At 40.0% G+C, this 22,589-nt stretch overlaps 1 protein-coding gene across 1 annotated transcript in view; it reads right to left on the bottom strand.

The window, feature by feature from the left end:
* The window catches only part of TDRD1 (tudor domain containing 1), a 53,999-nt gene that overhangs the window by 13,702 nt on the left and 17,708 nt on the right, over positions 1-22,589 (bottom strand). Inside the window, exons 6-15 of the mRNA XM_067465816.1 lie at positions 22,116-22,167; positions 16,550-16,651; positions 16,049-16,225; positions 13,868-14,011; positions 13,100-13,271; positions 12,577-12,663; positions 9,595-9,765; positions 1,778-1,885; positions 1,182-1,352; positions 841-1,092 (exon numbers count right to left, since the gene is read on the bottom strand). Coding sequence (XP_067321917.1) covers positions 841-1,092; positions 1,182-1,352; positions 1,778-1,885; positions 9,595-9,765; positions 12,577-12,663; positions 13,100-13,271; positions 13,868-14,011; positions 16,049-16,225; positions 16,550-16,651; positions 22,116-22,167 — 1,436 coding nt within the window. The remainder of the gene's footprint in view (positions 1-840; positions 1,093-1,181; positions 1,353-1,777; positions 1,886-9,594; positions 9,766-12,576; positions 12,664-13,099; positions 13,272-13,867; positions 14,012-16,048; positions 16,226-16,549; positions 16,652-22,115; positions 22,168-22,589) is intronic.

The following is a 22,589-nucleotide window of genomic DNA, read 5'->3' on the forward strand; positions in this document are numbered from 1 at the left end:
GCACCAGTCACAACTTGTGTCCCAAGGAAAAGAAACATAGGTCTTACTTGCCACCCCCACTCTCCCCTTCATGTTTAACTTGGGGGACAGGCTTTGCAGGAAGGAGGACTGGATGGCAAGGGGAGATTTCGGGGGCTGCCTATTGGCTGCACAGAAGAAAGGGATATAAAAAGAAGAGGAGAAAGGGAGAGAGAAATGAGGGAGAAAGAGAGAAGGGAGAAAGAGCCCCTTTCTACAATCATGCGGAACAGATGATGTTTTACAAGTTACAGCGATCTTTGTCTTCCAAATATATTATTCTCTCTTTTGATCTAATTCTATCTGTTGCTTGAACTTTAATGTCCCTAAACCAGTTTGACTTGGTAGCAGATTAGATTCTACAGTTATATCAATACCGTCATTCTTGACAATATTTCTCTTACAGCAGCCTAAATAACCATTACTCTCTGCCTAGTCTCTTTTCAGACTAGAGAAAGAACAGATAAAAAGATAGAAACAAGATTTTTTAAAAGTCAGTAGCCAAAGAAAAAGAAACTTAGGAAAATAGATGATAAATAATTAGTAAGATAAAAGCTATAAAGACAAAGCAAAGTAATAAGTTAGTTAAACAGCATATGAGGACCCAAGATAGGAACTAGACTAAGGAATGTGGGAAGATTACTCCTCTAAGACTCTATTCCCTGCCTACTGAAGCAATGAGGGGGATCAATTCATGACAGGATGGTTGCCTTCTATTGCTGTAAAACATCATGGTCACATGCCATTTCTAAACCTAAATCTTTGTACAGTTAATGTAGCTGTCATTATGAAGGCAGATACTTATTACAGTAAAAGACTTACCACTAATTCCTTCCAATGTAATAGTTTGTGATTCCATTACTCCCACTGCAGATGATTCTTCTACTGCATAACCTGATTTTAAGAGGTAACTAGAGACATTTGTTACTGGAGTCATTGAGTCATTTGTAATGTCTACTACAAAGGTATTCTCCTTCATAGCCAATACTTTTATGATGAACACTTTATTATGAAATAGCTTCTTCATGAATGAAGTTGCTTCTGTGGACCAGGTTCCAGATGCTGGCTTCACACCTTTAAAAAAGAAAAAAATACCCCTCATCTTTCACCTTTAAAAGACTTGTTTGTTGCCATAACTGGCTATCTATCACTTTCTTTCATACCTGATAGAGTACACCTAATAGCTTGGACTGATAATTCCATTAATTCTGGAACAATTGGTTGAAGTTTATTTAAGTTGAGAACTTCAACATTTCCATAGTCTACATAATCCACTAGAACTGTGTTTTCAGAAACAAAGGACAAAACCTTTGCACGATACCATTGTTGGTCTTCTGGAAAATAAAAATTTAAAAAAATCATTATCTATTTTGCCCAATATGTAGTTGCTGAAGCAGTGATTCTATGCCCAGCCATGCATGTGAACTTCTCCACTCCAAGCCTCCTTCACAAATTGATCTTTAACTTTATGTTCTGGAAAAGTTCTATCTTCATAGTTTCTGCTCCCAAAACACAGGGTGGAAGAAAGGAATGACTCCCTAGCTCCACCTATTCTTCTCCCATCTCCCCATGTTCTCCCCCATTAGTATTCTTACCCTCTCTTACCTATCTGCTCTCCTTACATGCTTAATCAATTTCTCTGCATTTCTTTTCTCAATCACACTACCCCACTCCAACCTCCCACTCCAGATGCATAGGAGAGGAAATGGCTGAACCCAGGGGCCTATTATATTTGAAACATTTTCTCCCTTGTTCATACCTGTAAACTGAGCACAGCACATTTTTCCTATTGCTGGGCAGAAATCTTTCACAGTAGAGGTTTTCTCACAGTGTTCATTCAGCGATTCTTGAAGTTTGGAAAGTTTGCCTGACAAGATAGGTATTTATGTGAAAAGTCCTACAAAATAAAACTGAAATACTATCTGCAAAGCATACATGGGCAGAACAAATGTTATTTTTTCTTACTTCAATGCAGATTAGATTCTTTGGAAGCTCGGGTATTACTTGCAAGCCGTTTTGGTTCTTTAAATTTGCACTTTTCAATGTGACAAATCATATCAATGTAAAATGTATAGCTTGCATACACAGTAAGCTAGAACACACATTAAGTTCACTGGAATATTTTCTTCATTGTCATTTACCCCATAAAAACAATCTCATTTAAAAAAACTTCTCTTTAGCGTCTTTCTTTCTTTCTTTTGTTATACATTAACTTTTTTCCTGATATGAACAGGTTGCTTACCTATAACTGTATTTCTTCAAGTGGTCATCTATGAATTCACATAACTGTGTATTCTGCATCCGCAGAGCCTCTTTGGAACTTTCTGGAATCATTACGCAGAAATATTTTGATGGTAACCCCTCCTCCCATTACAAGTGCATAAAAAATCCAGTGGCACCAAAACTCCTCAGTCCCAAGGCTGCAGCTGCAGACAATGGGGAGGATGGGCAGGGTTGTGTGAATTCACAGATGACCACTCAAAGAAATACCTATTTAAAAAAACTTTTTTTTTTGTGGTCTCTGTGGATCACACAACGAGGTTAGCACACACAAGTTATTCGCAGCTGGAGTCATAACACACAGCAAAGCAGCACCTTAGGAGAAAAAAAATAAAGGGTTTATTCCATAAGAAAGCTTATCAATAATAAAGTTTTGAAAAGGTCACCCATTTCTTTTGTTTATTTCAATACCATAAAATAGGTAAAATGTGCACACAATGCAGTCAGAGGGACTTGACATCCTGATGCTGAATCCAACCCTTTGCCATTATCATAGAGACTGAAAAAGTGACACCTGCATCGAGACATCTGCAGCAGCTAGATGAACCAGTGTCACCTTGGCTACCATGGAGTGATTAGGATGCAACATGTTGCGTCTGTCTCGAGCACATTTAAAATATGAGGTACCAGTGGAAAAGCTCGGAAAGGGTGACATATCTATTCCAAGATGAACCCCCCCCCCCAACAACCCATGGAGCAGTTTGAGATGGATCTGGCACAGAACAAGGGGCACTGTGTGCTCTCCAACATAGCAAAGAAGTCAATCCTTTGGTGGGAACGAGAGACAGGACCTTCTCGGTGGTGGCCCCTCAGCTATGGAAATCCCTCCCTAATGAGATCAGATCTTCCCCCTCCCTCATGAACTTCTGGAAGAAGCTCAAATCCTGGTTATGGGATCAAGCTTTCACAGAATAGATTGTTTTAACTGACAGCAACTGATTGATTTGGAAGACGACATAAAACGACAAACTGTTCTAATGTATTTATAATTGTTTTAATGTATGCTAAATGTGTATTATGCCTTGTTTTTATTGTTCAGCATCAAATGGTGCCTGTTGGTAGCCGTCCTGAGTCCCTCTTCGGAGGTGAGAAAGACAGGATATAAATGCTCCTAATAAATAAATCTGTATATATAATAAAAGAGTGTTTGTATCGGACAGAGGAAGGTGTATGTGGCAGCTTTCTGATTGGCAAGCTTCAATAGGAGCCCCTGGTGGAGATGAGGGTTCATGGCAGAAACGGGGCATGACAGAAGGAAATTTGCATATGGTCTCTGATTGGCCAGCCTCAAATGCAAGAGATGAAAGGAAAGGCCGGGGGCTGGGTCAGAACACTACCAATACAGACGAAACTTGGCACACAGAGCCCCCAGCACCCACTCTACATCCTACTGCAGTTTGGAGGAGTATGAACCATGGATGATGGGACTTGCAGTACCACCACTCACATTCTGAGACCGCTGTTAACCTTATCCAATGACTGATCAGGACCAAACTTCGCACATAGACCTCTCATGACCCACTTTACGTCCTGGTGTGGTTTGGCCGGGGATGGATCGTGGATTATGGGACTTGCAGTACCATTGCTCAATTCTTCAGACCACTGCAACCCTCATCCAATTACCAATAAATACTAAACTTGGCACACTGAGTCTCCATGACGCACTCTACATCCAGGTGCAGTTTGAAGGAGGATGCACCATGGACGATGGGACTTGCAATACCTGCACTCCCTTCCTAAGACCATTACAACTGCCAACGATGATGGATCAGGACCACAATTTACACAGAGACCCAGCATGACCCACTCTACATCCTGGTGCAGTTTGGAAGAGGACAGACCATGGATGATGGGACTTCAAGTACCTCCACTCTCTTCCGAAGATTGCTGCAACCCTCTTCTAATGACCAATCAAGACCACACTTGGCACACAGAGCCCCCATGATCCACTCTACATCCTGCTGCAGTTTGAAAGGGGATGGACTTTGGATGATGGGACTTGCACTACCTTCACTCACTTACTGACACCACTGCCACCCTCATCTAATGACTGATAAAGACCAAACTTGGCACACAGAGCCCCCATGACGCACTCTATATCCTGCTGCTGTTTGTAGGAGGATGGCCCATGGATGATGGGACTTCAAGTACCTTCACTCACTTCCTGAAAATAATGCAGCCATTATCCAAAGACCAATAAAGACCAAACTTGGCATACAGAACCGCCATTACCCACTTTCTCTAATAACCCGGGCAACGCCGGGTCCCCAAGCTAGTAAATAAATAAATCTCCAGATGGACCAATGTGTCGAAGAGACAGTGAAGGAATGGCTAATGAAGTTGCCACTTGAGGCAAGATATCAAAACCTCACTCAGGGAGTCTGCCAGAAGATTGTAGTTGCTGGGAAGATGAAAGGTCATTGGGAAGACCCTCTTTTGGATGTATCAGTGCCGAAGATCTAGTGTGAGTGTCAGGGTTTACGTTGAGTGGATAAATACTGCTGCAAGAGAGAATGGCCCTTGGACCTCCGTGGGGACGGAGTGGTTCAACTCTGAAATGGCTGTGAATGGCCTTGGAAGGACAGGAAGAATTGAGAGTTAAACCTGTAATTCCTGGCTGACATTCTCATCTCCTGGTTGTCCTTGAGCTTCAAAGCTATGGACTCATTGAAGACACCTGCCACATTGAAAATAAAATCCTCTATCACCACTGGCTGGGGAGGAAAGGTGTGATTGTGGATGGCAATAGTGTGAGCTAGAATTCTTCCAGGCGTATCTGATGTGTTTTGAGAACTGGATCTGGTGGTGAGCCAGGAAGAACGTCTCCTGCTGAAAGGTGGAGAGAGCGGTGCGGAAATTTATTTTATAATAAAATAAAGAGATGGAAGAACCATTAGGGCAAAAAGTGGAGCTGAACAAAAGGTTATTTTTTATTCAGAAAATTGAGGGTAAAAGCAGCACTAACAAATGGGCAGATATCATAAAGCATATGACAGAAGTGACTCAAGTGTCAGTAACCTTGGACTGGAAAGAGAAGGAAAAGTGGGAATTAAAAATGGTTCAAATATTTAGCAGAATGTATGTTCCAGGAATATATTTTTTGAAAAGAGGATGAAATGCACAAAAGGTTGTAAGAAGAACTGGGACTTGAAATGAGGAACTCTGATAGTTAAAGTAAATGGAAAAAGGAAATATATAGAACTAAATCACACTTTATTCATGACTGAGCAATTCAATAATACTCAAATTGGAGATATAACTTCCTAGTGGGTGGGGGACGGGGGGAGAGAGAAAAACTGCTAGCCACAAGTGGTTGATAAGGGTGGAATTGGGATTGGTCATGTTAAGTAAGACACATTATATTGAGTGAAATTGTAAGTGGAATTTCAGTATTGTGATTTGTATTACTCTAATTGTGCCTACAATTAATAACAAATTAAAAAAATTAAGAAAAAGAGGGCTGTGTGGTCATCATCATCAAGCCTATCAAAGAAGGGGGCAATAGAGCCTACAAGTGCCTTTGACAGTTTGCCATATAATCTCCATATGTCGAGATTTGAGCAAGTATGGCCGCTCCAGACCACTTTCCTCCCAATGAATCAATCTTCTTGCCCTCTGGATCTGCCGATGCCAAGTAAATAAAGTAATCTTGATTCTTTTGGGAGAATCAAGATTGTGCCTCATTTATAATTATTAAATTTGGCTTTGGATGCTGCGAAACTCACTGCAGATTCAAGTCACCAATGCAGTATGAAAGTAGAAGGTACCGATGATGGGTTTGACCAAAAAGCCTTCATCACCGGAAGCAAATGCGATGAAAATCAGAGGGAGGAGTAGGCTTCTGAGCATCACTGAACAATGGACCATTCACTACCTGAGTGGACAGTTTCACTTCAAGTCCCATTCTTATAAAACGATCAGGTGTAAATCATCCACTGGTGACAGAGCACCTATGGCTAACACTCTGACCCAGTGAGCAATCAGAGAAGCAATACCCCAATGACACAAACAAGCCAGTTTCAGACACTGGTGATGAGTGAGGTTCATAGTAGTCATTATCAAGGTCTTCATCCAGAAATTGACTGTTCTTTGGAGGGGAAGCATAGCTACTCGAAGCATACTAGGAGCTCCTCATGGGTGGAGGAGTTGGTAGTCTTGACCACTGAGTTGTGGCTCAGTCTTTCTACTGGGAGCCATATTAGGCTCAAGGAGATGGACTCCTAATTCTCCATTGTCAGCCATTCTGCTAAGGTGGAGGAGGAGCCTCCAGAACAGAATGATCAGATGACCTCAACCATGACCTCTGGTGGGGCACTGGCGAAACTAGGATCTCATCCTTGTTGTAGTCCGAAGAATGCAGCAGGGTAGGCACGTCATCCGTGACAAGACCAAGATCCACATTCTCTACATCAGAGTACTGTCCAGGGGCAAAACCAGAGGGAATACCTGAACTGATGCACTCTGGGTCACAGGTGGTTCATATTCGTCACCAGGAAAGATTTGCCTATGACCCTATGAGAGTCCCATTTGTGGCATGGTGGCTTTGTTGTCTTCCTAGTTTCCTTGGTTTCATAGGCCTTGCCAAGCATAGCAGGCTTCTCAGAAGGAGTGGGATCCTTCAATTTTGTCGTCTTTCAGTGAGAGGTAGCTGCCTTATCAGATGAACACTACAAAGCCGCCTTTATAAACAAGGTTGGCTTGGCCGAACTAGAAGTCATTGCTTTATATGTCGAACTGTACTTTGAAACTGGATGTTGAAGATGCAGGGGAGAAAGCCTGCTGATACAGGGCAGACCGCAACCTGGTCTCCCGATTTTTTCCTTGCTGGAGGAGTAAACACCTGGCAATGAATGCAAAATTGGAGCAAGTGGCCCTTCTCAAGACACATGAAGCATTTAGAATATCCATCAATGTTTGGGAGCTTTCCATTACATGTGGTAGTGGTAGTCATTGCACTGAAGACCGCAACATTCAAGTACTCACAGAGGCCCAATGGTCGAACAACAAAGATCATGATATACAGAACAGAAGGTCCCAGATTCCTCCCAAGGAAGGAGAAATTGATATAAAGTTAGCAGTTCAGATAGTTTCAAACCAAGAAAACGGAAAAAAAAACCTGAGCTCATTATGAGCAGAGGTGCCTGAACCTGGCTGCAATTTAAATGAAAGGAAAGAAGGGATTTGGGCCTTAAGATCCTCCAGGGAGGCCCGACTCATGGTCCCACCACCCTCACAAGCACGGCTGGTGGGAACACGAGAAAGGGCCTTCTCGTGGTGGCGCCCCAGCTCTGGAATGCCATTCCCAAAGAAATTAGACAGGCTCCCTCCCTAGTTTCCTTCAGGAAAAAAATTAAAAACTTTTATGTGGAAGCAGGCACTTAAAAATGGTTGTTTATTCCCACACCCCTACTCCACCCCAAACCCCTGCAGTATGTTATGTTGGCCCAGGTTATTTGAAAAAGGCACTGTTATTTTTGGGGTGTTAGATAATATCAGTTTGGTAATTTGCATCTCTGTGTCTTAAAAAAAAGCCAGTATTTTCTTTTGTTTATATGAATGCTCCCATTAGAAAATGCGTAAGTATGTGGGTGAACTACAAGTCCCAGAATCATGGGCCAATAACCCCAAACCCTGCCAGTATTCAAAGTTTGCCATGTTGGGTCTGTGTGCCAGATCCAACGTTGGCTGTATTCAGTGCTCTCTTGATACGGGTAAACTACAACTCCCATATGCCAAGGACAATCACCCCCAAACCCCGCCTGTATGCACAGTTGACCATGTTGGGTCTGTTTGCCAAGTTTGGTCCAGATCCGATCACGGCTGGGTTCAGTGTTCTCTGGATGCTGGTGAACTACAACTCCCAGATTCCCAGGGCAATCAGCCCCAAACCAGGCCTGTATAATATTGGGCTGTGTGCCAAGTTTGGACCAGATGTGATATCGACTGGGTTCAATGCTTTCTGGATAAAAGTGAACTACAACTTCCAAAATCAAGGTCCATTCCCGCAAACCCCTGCAGTATGTTCAGTTTGTCATGAGGCTTCTCTGTGCCAAGTTTGCTCCCAGTCAATTGTCAGTGGGGGTCAGTTTCTTTGATTGCAGGTAAACTATAACTCCCATCAAGGTCTATTTTCCTCAAATGTCTCCAGTATGTTCTGTTGGTCATGGGGAGTCTGCGTGCCAAGTTTGGTCCAGGTCCGTCATTCATGGGGGTCGCAGTGGTCTGTGGGAGGTGAACAGGGTGAAGGATCTGTAAATCCCATCGTCCATGGTCCATCCTCCCCTAAACCGCACCAAGATGTATAGGGCGTCATGGGGGAGCTCTGTGCCAAATTTGGTCCAGGTCCATCATTCGTGGGGACCGCAATGGTCTCTAGAAGTGAGTGAAGATACTGCAAGTCCCATCATCCATGGTAAGTTTGGTCCAGATCCATCGTTGGTTTGGTTCCGTGTTCTCTGAATGTAGGTGAATTACAACTCCTACAAATCATGCTGAATCCTCCCCAATCTCTTGTTCAGCTGCTGATCAATTCTTGTTTGCTGTGTGCCATAGGAAAAGGTTAAGAGAGAGGCAGTGGGAGGGGTCATGCACATTCCACAGCAATAGAAAGAATAAGGAACCCTGGGATGTCCATTCTGGAGAAAAAAGGCTGAAATGGTCCCTGCATGAAAGCCTTCACTTAGGTGGTGGACAGTATCGTCTTTGAGGAGATTGGCAGGGGTTGGGAGACATGCTCATGGCGCCCACTATAACCTGAAATATCCTTGGAGGGTCATTGGTGGCTCTTCAGCACTGTGGGTTATAGCCTGTTTGTGGAGATCGGAGGCTGTCTGTGTAAGTGGACACCTCTGCCATGTGTATAGATAGACACATAGAAGATAGTTATGTCAGTCTGTCAGACTTTTTATATTGTCATAAAGTATTATGTTTTGTTTTTTGTTTTGCATTGTGGTTTAGTTTTTAGGTATTTTGATATTATTGTTTATGTATCATGTTGAATTTTGTAAATTGTGTTTTGTATTATGTTTTACCTCTTGTAAGTTGCCCCAAATCCTGCTTGGAGAGGGAGCGGGATATAAATAAAGTTAATTAATTAATTCTGTTGCCTGCCAAGTTTTTAATGCAAAGGTGGTGATGGGGTTACCACCAAAACTGATTTTGCCTAGTGATTCTAGAAGGTTCTGAAGAGGCTCTGCGCAGGTGAAAAATATGCAGTTGCGTGATTCACAGAGATCATGGAAGAAGTAAAGTATTTACAATTCGATGTAACGAAAAACAACAAAACAAAACACTTACTCCCATTTTTTATCTGCTGACAAAAAAAATTTTCAGGCGTTTGTATATGGGACACCAAACCCCAAAACGAGTCTCCTATAGATAGTGAAATAGTCTTTGGAGTCAGACAATCATTATGATCCTTGCTTTCACATTTCTTTTCTTCAATGTTAGTTTTCTTCACAACAGAACCTAAGAAAAACAGAATCTAGTATAAAAACCAGATTTCTACGTCCCATTTGCGTACTTGTATCAGTTTACACTGGAAGGTTAATAATTATCCTTAAGATAGATAAAAATGAATTGCTTACCTGTAACTGTGTTTCTTCAAGTGGTGATCTGTGAAATTTACATATACTGTCTGGGCATGCATGGTGCAGTTTGGAACCTTCTAGATATCCAAATCAGATATTTTGGTGGAAGCCCCACCCACTCTCCCCATGGAGTATAAGTAGCAGTGGGCAAGGCTGAGCCTCAGCTCCCCCAGCCGATAGACCTGCAGCTAAGGAGAAAGGCATAACAGTGTGTGGGGGGTGTGGGGGTGTGAGGATGGGCAGGGATGTGCAAATTTCACAGACCACAACTCGAAGAAAAAGTTACAGGTAAGCAACTCAGTCTTCTTTGTGGTGTCTATGTGGTGACTGGCAAGCTACTCACCTTGGAAGGCGGGATGCCAGTGAAAAAAAGAGCACAGCTCTGCCAAAGGCAGTTTCCTTCCTGGACAAAGCATCCAGTCTGTAACGCTGGCAAATGTGACAGGAGTGAACCATGTTGCCGCCCAGCAGAGAGACTGCATGCAGAAAGGCTTGTGGTTGCCATTGCCCTTTGAATTGGGTCTTTGGATGCTGAATCGGACTTGGAAATGGCTATACAGTTGATAATAATATTTTAAATTGTTTTTAACCTAATGTTTTATTCATTGTGTAATTGCCTTATTATATTTTGTTTTTGTATGTGCGGCATCAAATTGCTGCCGGTTGTAAGTCGCCCTGTGTCCCCCCCCCCCCCCCTCAGGGGTTGAGAAAGATGAGATATAAATGTTTGAAATAAATAAATAAATATAGAACAGTACTGAACCATGCAGCTCTCCTCTAGTCACTTCTTTCCAGGATGAGGTGAACACCCTTTGGGTTCGGTTGCTTAATATTAGATCCACCTAATATTAGCATTGCCTAGCCCACATTTTACTAGTTTGCTTGAAAGAAGGTCATAAGGGACTTTGTCAAAGGCCTACTGAAATCAAGATATGCTACATTCACAGCATTCCCTGCATCTACCAAGCTTGTAACTATAAAAAAAAATAGAGAGATAAGATTAGTCTGCCATGACTTTAGTAATCACAGCATTCCTTTCTAAGTTATTGCAGACTGACTCTTTAATGATGCGCTCCAGAATATTTCCTGGTATTGATGTCACACTGACTGGACAGTAATTTTTTGGGTCCTCTTTTTTTCCCTTCATGAAGATAGGGACAATATTTGCCCTTCTCCAGTCTGCTGGGACGTTTCATGTTCTCCAAGAATTCTCAAATATTATTTACCAGTGGTTCTTAAAACTACTTCTGCTAGTTTCTGTAATACTCTTGGATTTAGTTCATCTGGTCAAGTATTCCTCGACTACTTTTTAAAAATGATTTTGGGTTGCATTTCCCCTATTGCCTCATGGGCTTAATGCTAGTCAGGTTGAACACCAATCTCCTTTTGGAAAAAAGACTGAGGCAAATGTGTTGAGCAGCTCTGCCTTTTCCCTATTCCCTGTTAGCATTTCCCCATGCTCTCCACGCATGTGGCCCTACTGTTTACTTTTTCATCTGACATAACCAAAGGAACCCCCTTTTATTATTTTTAATCTCTCTGGCAAGCCTGAGCTCATTTTGTGCCTTAGCCTTATGAACCTTTTCCCTACATGTGTTGGTTATTTAATTGAATTCTTCTTTGGGGATCCCTCCCCCGTTTCCATTTCTTGTGCATGTTTCTCAGTTAAAAGTTCTTTGGACATCCATTCCGGTTTTACACTTCTATTTTTAATCCTTGCTGGCACTTTTTGCAATTGTGCCTTTGGTATCTCACTTTTAAGAAACTCTCGTCCATCATTAACTCCATTCTCTTTTAGTTGTCCTGTCCGTGGAATCACACTCAGTATTCCCTTAAATTTCCTGAAGTCAGTTCTCCTAAATTCTAGAATGCATGTTTGACTTCTCTTAGTCTTAGTCTTGTCCTTCCTTTGTATCACAGACTGCAGGAGCACATGGTCACTCCCACCTAAGGATCCCACCACTTCCACGCCATTAACCAGATCCTCATTGTTGGTTAGGATCAGATCCAGAATAGCTGATCCCTTTTGATGCCTCTTCTACCTTCTGGACAATAAATTGTCTGCAAGGCAAGTGAAGAACTTGTTGGACTTTGTACTCTTGCAAAGTTTGATCAGAGTAGTTGAAATCCTCTAACCTCCTGAGGTTAGAGAAGAGGTTAACTACATTTTCCTGTTTTCTTTCTGGCATTTTTTTTTTGTTTGTCCTCTATTTCTTTTCTTGGTTCAGAATATGAGAAATCCCAGAATCATTTGAGTCTAAACCTCAGGCTCATCACACCCCAATGAAATAAAAAGTCTGAGAACTATATTGCTGCCTTTTATGTACTATTCAGTCTGGAATTTCTGTGGATTTGAGTTCCACAGAAAAGCCAAGGTCAATGCAACCATTTCCCCATGCACTACTTTGGCATATCCAGCATGGGAGCAAATCTCTCTGTTACATATGAATGCAAAAAGTTCATAGGCTAGAGAACTGTTGCATTTTTGCCCTTCAAATTGCAGAAAAAGCAACTTTGTGACATGAAGACACATTGTAATTTATCCAAGTGCATGAAATTTGCTCCCAAGCTCACCATGCAGGAAAAAAATACAATAAGAAGCAATCGAAGTAGTTTCTATTAATTCTTGTTTTTTATTCTGCCTTTTATACAGAAACTAAAGTAGCATAACATAAATCTGTGAACTCACCAGTAGTTGAATTACCCATCTCAATATGCACATCCTTTAAATTCAAAACACTTTCTATTTCCAAGAGCATTTCATTTAAGTGTTTACCTGAAAAAAATTATGAATACCAGCAGAACTGTAACAATAATGCAATGTATTTAGAATCATTTATCTTTTCCAAGACTGCTGTAACCTGATTTGTCAAATCTATCTGTGCATCATTCTGCTAATAGCTTACCCAGGTAGATCTGTCCCAGCCTTGCCTCCTAAATTCTGAAATCAGAGGGGATTTTTCCCACATAATACTAATTTTGTTGATGATTACTTGCACATACCATACATATTGTTCATGATTTTGGTGCTCATTATGTTAATTATTACCCCTCTGCCAAATCCTCTCTAACCGATGGTGAGGAAAACATATCTATCCCTTGCATCATTTTATATTCATTCATGGCACCTTCTGCAACAATCATTTTACTGAATATTATCTTATCATAACAGTTTACTTCAATAACAAAGTATTGTCATTATTCAAACTTACCAGAATCTGGTAAAGTAACATCTACAATAAAACATGGAATTTCACCCATCAAAATATTAGTAATAGTTAAGAAACAACGCATTCCTTTAAGACGTGGAGCAAAAGAATTGCGGCAGACTGCATTCCATTTTTCTTTAACAAAAAAAGAATTTTCAACAGAGCATTTGGCGGCCTGAAAACATATCAATTTACAAGAGTAAAATATATTTTCTGAATAGTCAGTATGCCAACAATTTTAAAAACATATTATAAGTGCAAATAGCATGTAACAGAAAGTTTCTTAAAAGGCAGGCATGAGAGAATCTTAAAAGAGATGCAACTCCCATTGTGTGTAATAAATTAATGCATTCCTCTTTTTAAAACTTCTTAAAAATCAACATATTGCTTTAGAAAACTTATAGAAATAATCTACCGTTCTCACGAGTACTTCACAAGGAGTTTCAACAACAAAAATGGTAGAGACCTTCATTCCAATACTAGTATTATTACCATTTTCAATGCTGGAAACCCTGTCCAAGAATAAAATATTAACCAAAGGGAGTTGGAGAACACTTGCCCCTTTCATCTCAACCACTAGACAAGGAAAACAGCTGGACTAGTAAAGCACAGTTTCATTGAACAATACTACATCAGAATAATCCATTGCTTCACTTTGCATTTTGGATTTGAGAGAATGTAATGTCACTATTTGAATATGGACAATTCAATGCCTGACATACTGCCATAATCATACCAAACTGAGCTTTAGATATTAAAATGTATACTTACACAGGGTGGAAAGTGAGCAATATCTTTGGGCAATTGTTTAATTCTGTTTAGTGGTATAGTATCTTCATTCCCATAGTCAATATATAGTACGTGAGCATTCTTCTTAAGGATATCCACCTCTTTGATCAGAACTCTATACCAATTCTGAATATTAAAAATAAATTTATTTATTTATTTATTTATTTCATATACTTGTACCCCGCACTTGTCACCCCCAAAGGGAGACTCGGGGCGGCTTCACAGCAAGCACCATTCAGTGCCATCACAAACACCATTCAGTGCCATCACAAATTTAGATTTACAAAAACTTAAAGTGGTACCAATATTTTTTTCTTTCCCCAAACAGAATAAATCCTATTTCATCTTCACTGAAATACTAATAGTTTTGTCAGAGCAATGTTATTTTGATGTATTTTAGAATAGGATACCATCCTGCTGATCAGAAAATATTTAGTTTTATTGAGACTGATAACAGTCATTCAAATATTTTTACTCTGAGGTATGCCACTGTAATTAAAATACTATGTTCTCATTAATGATACCTTAAAAAAACCAACTGCAACTATTTACGGAATGCTCCGATCTTATATTAGTTCAATGTGCTTGCATATTTAAACATTATTGCTACAAGGCTAGAATAACGTTTTTCATTCTTCACCAGCTAAACAGTTGTGTGCATATTACACATACTATGAGTGGATGTAGAAAACTGATGGGGTTGTTTTGAAATGCTGCTGTTGTGTACTTAGGGTGACCCTAAGACAAATTTGCCATGGAGTTTTCTTGGCAAAATTGTTCAAAAGGGGTTTGCTTTTGCCTTCTTCTGAGGATGAGAGAATGTGACTTGCCTCGAGATTATCCAGTGGATTTCCATGGTGGATTTCCATGGCTGAGTGGAGATTTGAATCTGGGTCTCAAGGTATAATTCAATACTCAAACCACTAATCAAGTCAAACATTTGTAGTTTTGTTTTGTTTGTTTTTTTGCCTGAACGAACCAGAGGGCTCAAAACAACTCACAGAAGGAGGGGGAGTGGGGAAATAAACTATCACTCTGTCATTTACTGACATTTATATTTCTATTCTGATTCTTTCTCATCTTTGTATATTTTCTTCCAATCCATGAAGTTTTTGAGATGGAGAAGCTTTGATTATTTTCCCTTGTATGCACACATATTAGTTGAAATGGCATGACAGAATAACCAAGTTTTCTGAACAGAAACTGCTGTCTGCATAAAATAGACTGTTTCTTGCAAAGAAAACATACTTCCTGTATAAAAAGGTCTGCTTAAGAAATATATACACCTATTTCTTTTTTTTAAACCCAATCACCAAATATTCTTCACCCAATTAAGAATGCATGGTCACTGAGGAGTCTCCACATAAACAGGAACTTGTCTCCAGAGTCATTTGCCATATGGGGAAAATATAGGTTGCTTACCTGTAAACAGTTTCCCGAGTGGTCGCCTGTGAATTCACACATTTGGTATATTATGGTTCACTAGCATAGTGTGCTACATTATGACACAAAAAGCCATATGGTTCCTAGCTATGACATATCTTTAGTTAAAATTCAGTAACTTCAAGACAATCATTTTATCCTGATAGAAATTCCCAGACATAATGCAACTAAGGGCCCCAATACTTTTCATCTGCATTAAATACTGAAGAAAAATCAGGAGAAAATCGATTGGCATAGAAAGTTGAACTACAGGGTAGTTATCACTTTGACTTATAGAGGCTACTGCCCCTTCTATCATCACACCTGTTTAAATGAGAACTATTATCTAGTTCTTTTTTATTATACATATATAAATCACCTGTGGGCTACGTTTCTAAATCACAAGTCCCATCGCTCACCATTGGTTAAGTTTATTAAGGCTGATGACAATGGCATTCCATGAAATCACAGAATCATAGAGCTGAAAAAGATGTTGTGGGCCATCCAGTCCAACCCCCGCCTGGAAGCAGGAAAATCGCTTTCAAAGAACCCCTGACAGGTGGCCATTACTTAGCCTTGTAGTAAATCATCGAGGTTTAAATGTGGGTACTATGTTATTTTTCAGAGTCTGCCAAATGTCAACTGATAGTCACCATAAATACCATTCTGGAAGAAAGACAAAATGTCAATAAATTTAAATAAACAAACTGGTCACTATGCATAGTCAAATATTATGTTTACCTGATCCAAGGAGGACTGTGCAATGTCAACTTCCCCTTTGGTAGGAATATATTCATTTAGATTTATTCCATCTTGATCTTCGAGTTTCTTAGAAAGTTTGCCTATATTAATTAGAGCTTCAAATGTCTTGATTTGTATGTAGAATTCATGGGGATTAAGAAATTCCATCAGTATGCCCTGGGGGGAAAAGGTTATGCTGCAAAAGTTTGTCTACAATAATAAATTCAATCAGTAGTGTAATTAACTGAATTGTAGTAATATTTTAGTCAAAGCACCAGATGTAAAGGATTTGTGTCAGTTAGGAAATATTACTCAAAATAATTGTGCCAACAATGAACAACTACTCCACACTCTACTATTAGTTTCCACATGAAAGGTATGAACCTGAATCATCCCTTCTCCTGATCAACAATTATAATAAAAAGGATAAGAAATTCTAATGATGTTAAATAACACTCAAATGAAAAATCCAGATTCAAATGAGAAGAAATGAGAACTTACCTCTACTTTCATATTTTTTCTGAGGTCCAACATGCTCAAATCAGAAATCATTGTTTTCTTGCACTGTCCTGTTTCACTAGTGTTCACAGATAGCACATTTTCCTATTAGAAGCAGAAGGCTATTTATTTACTATTCACAATATCAAGTCACCTTATACAATGGAACTTCAACTTGAGAGCATCACAACTTAAGAGCATTTTGAGTTAAGAGCTGTCGCTCAGCCCGGTTAGGCTTTGACATACAAGTTGCATTTAGAGTTAAAAACTATTGCAAGAGTACAGGGCTTTAGGGCTTCAAAGAAGCAGACTCTGTGCCTTGTGTTCTTGTCAACTTTGGGAGATTGCTGTCTGCTGTGCTCTTGTCTGCTTTGAGGAACTTTGGGTTAGTTGATTTTGTATAGTTTTCATTCCTGGAATGTTTGACTTCATGAGGAGAAAGAGCAAGAGAGGGAGGGAGGCTGGAATGAGTATAGAGAAAATGATGCTTCTCTTCTGCCTCTTCACTTTGTGCTTCCTTGCCACAACTTTATGCTTCAACCATTTTAAAGTTCATATTTCTTTCTCTATTGTTCCATGTGAATTTGCAGGTTTTGCCTTGTTGTTACCCTGGTTAACACACATTTTGTTGCCTTAAATGTGCCTCCTTGCCACAACTTCAAGTTTTTATTGTTCTATGTGAATGTGCATTTATACATTATTTGTTATTTATAATACACTACCCGTCCCCTGCCACGCGTTGCTGTGGCCCACTCTGGTGGTCATGGGGGTTCTGTGTGGGAGGTTTGGCCCAATTCTATTGTTGGCGGGGTTCAGAATGATCTGTGATTGTAGTTGAACTACAAATCCCAGCAACTACATCTCCCAAATGTCAAGATTGTATTTTCCCCAAACTTCACCAGTGTTCACATTTGGGCATATTGAGTATTCGTGTAGAATTGGGTCCAGATCCATCATTGTTTGAGTCGATCTCTGGATGTAGGTGAACTACAACTCCAAAACCAAAGGACACTGTCCACCAAACCCTTCCAGTATTTTCTGTTGGTCATGGGAGAACTGTGTGCCAAGTTTGGTTCAATTCCATCATTGGTGGGGTTCAGAATGCTCTTTGATTGTAGGTGAACTACAAATCTTAGCAACTACAACTTCCAAATGACAAGATCAGTTTATTGAGTGAAAGACATACATTGGATTGTTAGGTGTCTTGTGTCCAAATTTGGTGTCAATTCGTCCAGTGGTTTTTGAGTTCTGTTAATCCCACAAACAAACATTACATTTTTATATACATAGATGTTCTTATTTTTAAAAATCTAGCAAAAATGGGAGAGGGGTGGTTGGTTGGGGGGGGGGGGCTGGAATGAGCTAATAGGATTTCAACGTATTTCAACTGGAAAATTTATTTTGAGGAGCAATTTGAGTTAAGAGCATGATCATGGAACAAATTAAACTCGTAACTCAAGGCACCATTGTATAAGTAACCCAGAGTACTACAGTGCACAAACAAGTTTTTAAATTGAGCTACTGCATAGATAATTACTTCTTAAACTGTAGGCCCTGACCCCAAATGGGGTCCCCTTACCTCAATGTTGGGATTATGAAAAAACTGGAAATAGCAAGTTTTTATAACATCACCTAGTATTTTAGATATTTACATGAATCTGTTGAGCCCTGCAGAAGATGCCTCAGTTTTACTTTATAAAAAAAGGAAAATCAGTCTGTTTAGCAAGCCTTGTGAATGCCGATTTGTTATCAGCAAATGTTTAATTTTTTATCTATTTTATATACCTACAAGCCATCCCCTGGCACGCGTTGCTGTGGCCCAGTCTGTGTATATGTGTTTTGTGTGTGTGTATTTGTTTATATGTGTGTTTGCATATATATGTGGGTTTGGGCATGTGTCGTAATGTATTTTTTGTTTTTTTCGCTTTTTAAGTCCCTTCCGCCATGTTTTTCAGTGTTTTTATGAGCGATGGTCACTTATTGGCCTAATAGGTGTATTGTATCTAAATTTGGAGTCAATTCGTCCAGTGGTTTTTGAGTTATGTTAATCCTACAATTACATTTTTTATATATATAGACTAGTCATCCCCTGCCACACGTTGCAGTGGCCCAGTCCGTGTGTATGTGTTCTCTGTGGGTATATATTTGTGTCTCTTTGTGTATATATTTGTGTTTATGTGTATACATGTGGTTTTTGTGCATGCATTGTATTTTTTAAATTATTTTTTAGCTTTTTAAGTCTTTTCCAATGTGTTTTTCAGTGTTTTTATGAGTGATGGTGTAATGATTTTTACCTAGTAGGCCGAAGGAGAAGCCTGGGATATCAGTGAGGCAGGCCTCCATTTTGGGAGTGTAAGCCAGGGAAGCAGACATCTTGTGAGTGGAAAGTAAGAAGAGGGGAGGAGCTGGAGATCTCCTGGGATTGGTTAGGGCAGATGGGAGGAGCCAAGTCCTGGGAGGGAAAAAGTGACAGCTTCTAGGAGAGAGGAGGGAGTGGTTTTGAGAACAGAAGAGAGAAGAGGTTCTTTTGAGATTAGGTTTTTCTGATAGAGAGCGTTTGTGACAGGCAAGGCTGCATTATTGGCCAGGAAGGTCAAGTAGTCTCCTGGTTTACTTGTGGGTGTTAACACAAGTGGTTTGCTCTCTGGGTAGAGTAGATTAGCTGTAGAGTACTCTGATTAGAGTGAGCTAATTGCTCTGAAGACAGCCTGAGGAGGTTAGGCTGGGACTCACTGCTACTGCGCTGGAACTCACTGCTACTGCATTACTGTAGAGTGAGGGATTTTGGTAATAGTTAAGTAAGTTTTTAAGGGAATCATCATGAATATTGTACCTTAGTAACAAGCTAAGCTTTTGTGCCTCATCCAAGAAGTCAGTTGTTTGTTCTAATAAATACATCTTTTCTCTATTTCAACTTTTAAAGAAACCTCAGTTGTTATTCATTCCTGTGGGGATAATTCTAATTTCTTTTACATCTTAACATCACAGTCATCTTTGGGAGCTGAGGGAGAACGGGGTTGGCAAGGAAAAGTTTACCTCAGAAGATCATCTTTAACATTCTAAGACAGCTTAGGTGGTGGCAGCAAATATACCAGAAGATTGAAGCGTGTTCACTCTACCAGAGCACACACATTACAATATTACAATACATTACAATATCATATATAAATACAGTAACTCCGTGTAGAACCCTTTATACCGTGTAAAATCTTTTATATTGGTGACCAGAGGCAGGACTGATCTATAATAGTGTGTGACTCAGTATAGGTTCCTTTTCCATTCCTTTATAGATGGTCACTCATTGGCCTGATAGGTGTATTGTGTCCAAATTTGGTATCAATTCACCCAGTGGTTTTTGAGTCATTATAATCCCACAAATGAACATTAAATTTTTATTTATATAGATATGCCAGGGTTCCCTGCAGAAAGGTTTAAAAAGCACTGGCATAGATAATAGAATATTGAGGGTAGTTCATGTAAGGTGTTATGCTCCATTCCTCTTTCCCCAGAACTGACAGGTCTCCTGAACACTCTCTTAAGAGACAGGGGACCTTCTTGAACAAAACCAGATAAAACATTAATTCTATTGTGGGAGGCTAGTGTGCTCTTAGAGATATAAAGACCCAATTTCAAATCTTCCTTTCTTGGGCAAGGTTCTGGAGCAAGTGGTTGCTTCTGAACTCCAGGGGTTCTTGGACGAGACTGATTATCTGGACCCATCACAGTCTGGTTTCAGGTCTGGTCATGGTACCGAGACAGCTTTGGTCACCCTTGGTGGATGATCTCTGCAGAGAACTTGACAGGAGGAGTGTGTCAATTCATTGTTGGTTCTCCTGGATATGTCAGCAGCTTTCGATACAATTGATCATAGTATCCTTCTCGGGCAGCTTTCCGGAATGGGGCTTGGGGGCACTATTTTGCAGTGGCTCCACTCCTTCCTGGAGGGCTGCACCCAGTTGGTGAAGCTGGGGGACACCCGCTCAGATCCCTGGTCTGTGGGGTCCCACAAGGTTCTATTCTTTCCCCCATGCTTTTTAATATTTACATGAAACTGCTGGGTGAGGTCATCCAGAGTTTTGGAGTTCAGTGCCATCTCCATACAGATGACACGCAACTTTACTACTCCTTTCCACATAATTCCAAGGAAGTCCCTTGGGTCCTGGACCAGTGCCTGGCAGCTGTGATGGGGCTGGATGAGAGCTATCAAGCTGAAGCTAAATCCTGACAAGACAAAGGTACCGTACTGTACAAGTACAGTAGAAGAAAATCCATTCATCAGGATTCGTGGACTTAATGCGGTCCTGATGATGAGATGAAGGGCGCCTCACCGGGAAGGTGTAAGTGAAGGGTGGAGCAAGCTGCAGGCATCCGGGGCGCTCCGGGGTATGGAAGAAAGAGATAGAGTGACCCTGGGCCCAGAAAAACACCACGCTTTTACTTGTCTGGCTCGCCCTTGTATCCTATTACTGTACCTCCTCTGCCTCTCAGATCTCGCTCCTGAAGACTGCAGTGAAGTGGTGCAGGTGCGCAGGTGCGACATCTGAGAGGCAGAGAAGGAGGTACAGTAATAGGAAAATTACCATATTGAAATCAAACCTGATACTTTAAAAAAATTTATTTGGTGTGCGTTGGAAGAGGGGTAGTCTTATACGACGAGAATATCCCAAACTCTATATTTTAACTGGAAAAGTTGAGTCGTCTTATACGCCCAGTCATCTTATATGCCGGAATATACGGGTAATTGTCTTTCTTTTAATAATGATGATTCACATATTTTAAAAGTAGCGAATCCAAAAGATTCCTTAGAATTAAGGCACTCCTCTGAATTGGAGGTCTTTACCTCAATTTGTTTGTGTGCTTTCAAGTTGTTTTTTTATGACTTGTGGTGATTCTAAGGTCCCCCTCATGGAGGTTTCTAGGCAAGATTTGTTTAAAGGAGTTTTTTTTAAAAAAATCTTTACCTTCCTTTGAGGCTTGCCCAAGGCCACCCAGTGGATTTTCATGGCTGAATGGGGATTTGAACCTAGTCTCCAGAGCCGTCCAACCACTATACCATGTTGGCTCACATCTCAATTTGTATCAAAGCAAAAATTTAAAAACATAATTTGTTGTTTTTAAAAATAAACCATACATTTAATATTTCAAAGATGACGCTTTGCCTGTCTCATATACTTTATGTTCCTAAAGTAAATTCTACATTATTCAGGGATGTTTCTCCCTGCCTATAAAATATTATTTCTGCTGTTTTCATGAGACTGAACATCTAGCTTGCCAAATACTGACATACTTTCACAAGAAGTTCACAGTAAACCATTCATGTGACAAAGGTGAGATGTTTTTGCATTTCAAGAGTAGCTCACTTTTGTGTATGCTACCTGGTTTATCCGAATAGCGGGATAGAGTAAGATCCTTTAATAACCTGTTTTCATAATGCCAGCAAAAAACATTCAGATTCCTATACATGCTCTCAGGAATACAAATATTTAACTGTACCGTTAACTATACATAACACATAAGGCTTTCCCTATCACTCAAACAAAAAACAAAACAAAAATTACTCAAGTCCTACCTTGTTTTTTATTTCATTTGATGATTTTGGTTTATCTTCAGCTTTATCTGTACTAAAAAGCATTTTATTAATTAGCATAATTGTTCTAGCAATATATGAATGGATATTCAGTGACAACGGACTTAAATTATTATTATTATTATTAATAATAATAATAACAATAATAATAATAATAATACCCCACTTTATATCTCCCAAAGGAGAATCAAAGCAGATTAACATAAAAGCATAAGTATACAATATATTGTCAAAGGCTTTCATGGATGGAATCACTGGGTTGTTGTAGGTTTTTTTGGGCTATATGGCCATGTTCTAGAAGCATTCTACCCTGATGTTTCACTTGCATCTATGGCAAGCATCCTCAGAGGTTGTGAGGTCTGTTGGAACTAGGAAAATTGGGTTTATATATCTGTTATATATAAACCCAATTTTCCTAGATATATATACACCCACTTGTCCACGTTTCACCAGACC

This window comes from Anolis sagrei, chromosome 3 (genome assembly GCF_037176765.1).
Source record: "Anolis sagrei isolate rAnoSag1 chromosome 3, rAnoSag1.mat, whole genome shotgun sequence".
Classification (NCBI taxonomy): domain Eukaryota; kingdom Metazoa; phylum Chordata; class Lepidosauria; order Squamata; family Dactyloidae; genus Anolis; species Anolis sagrei.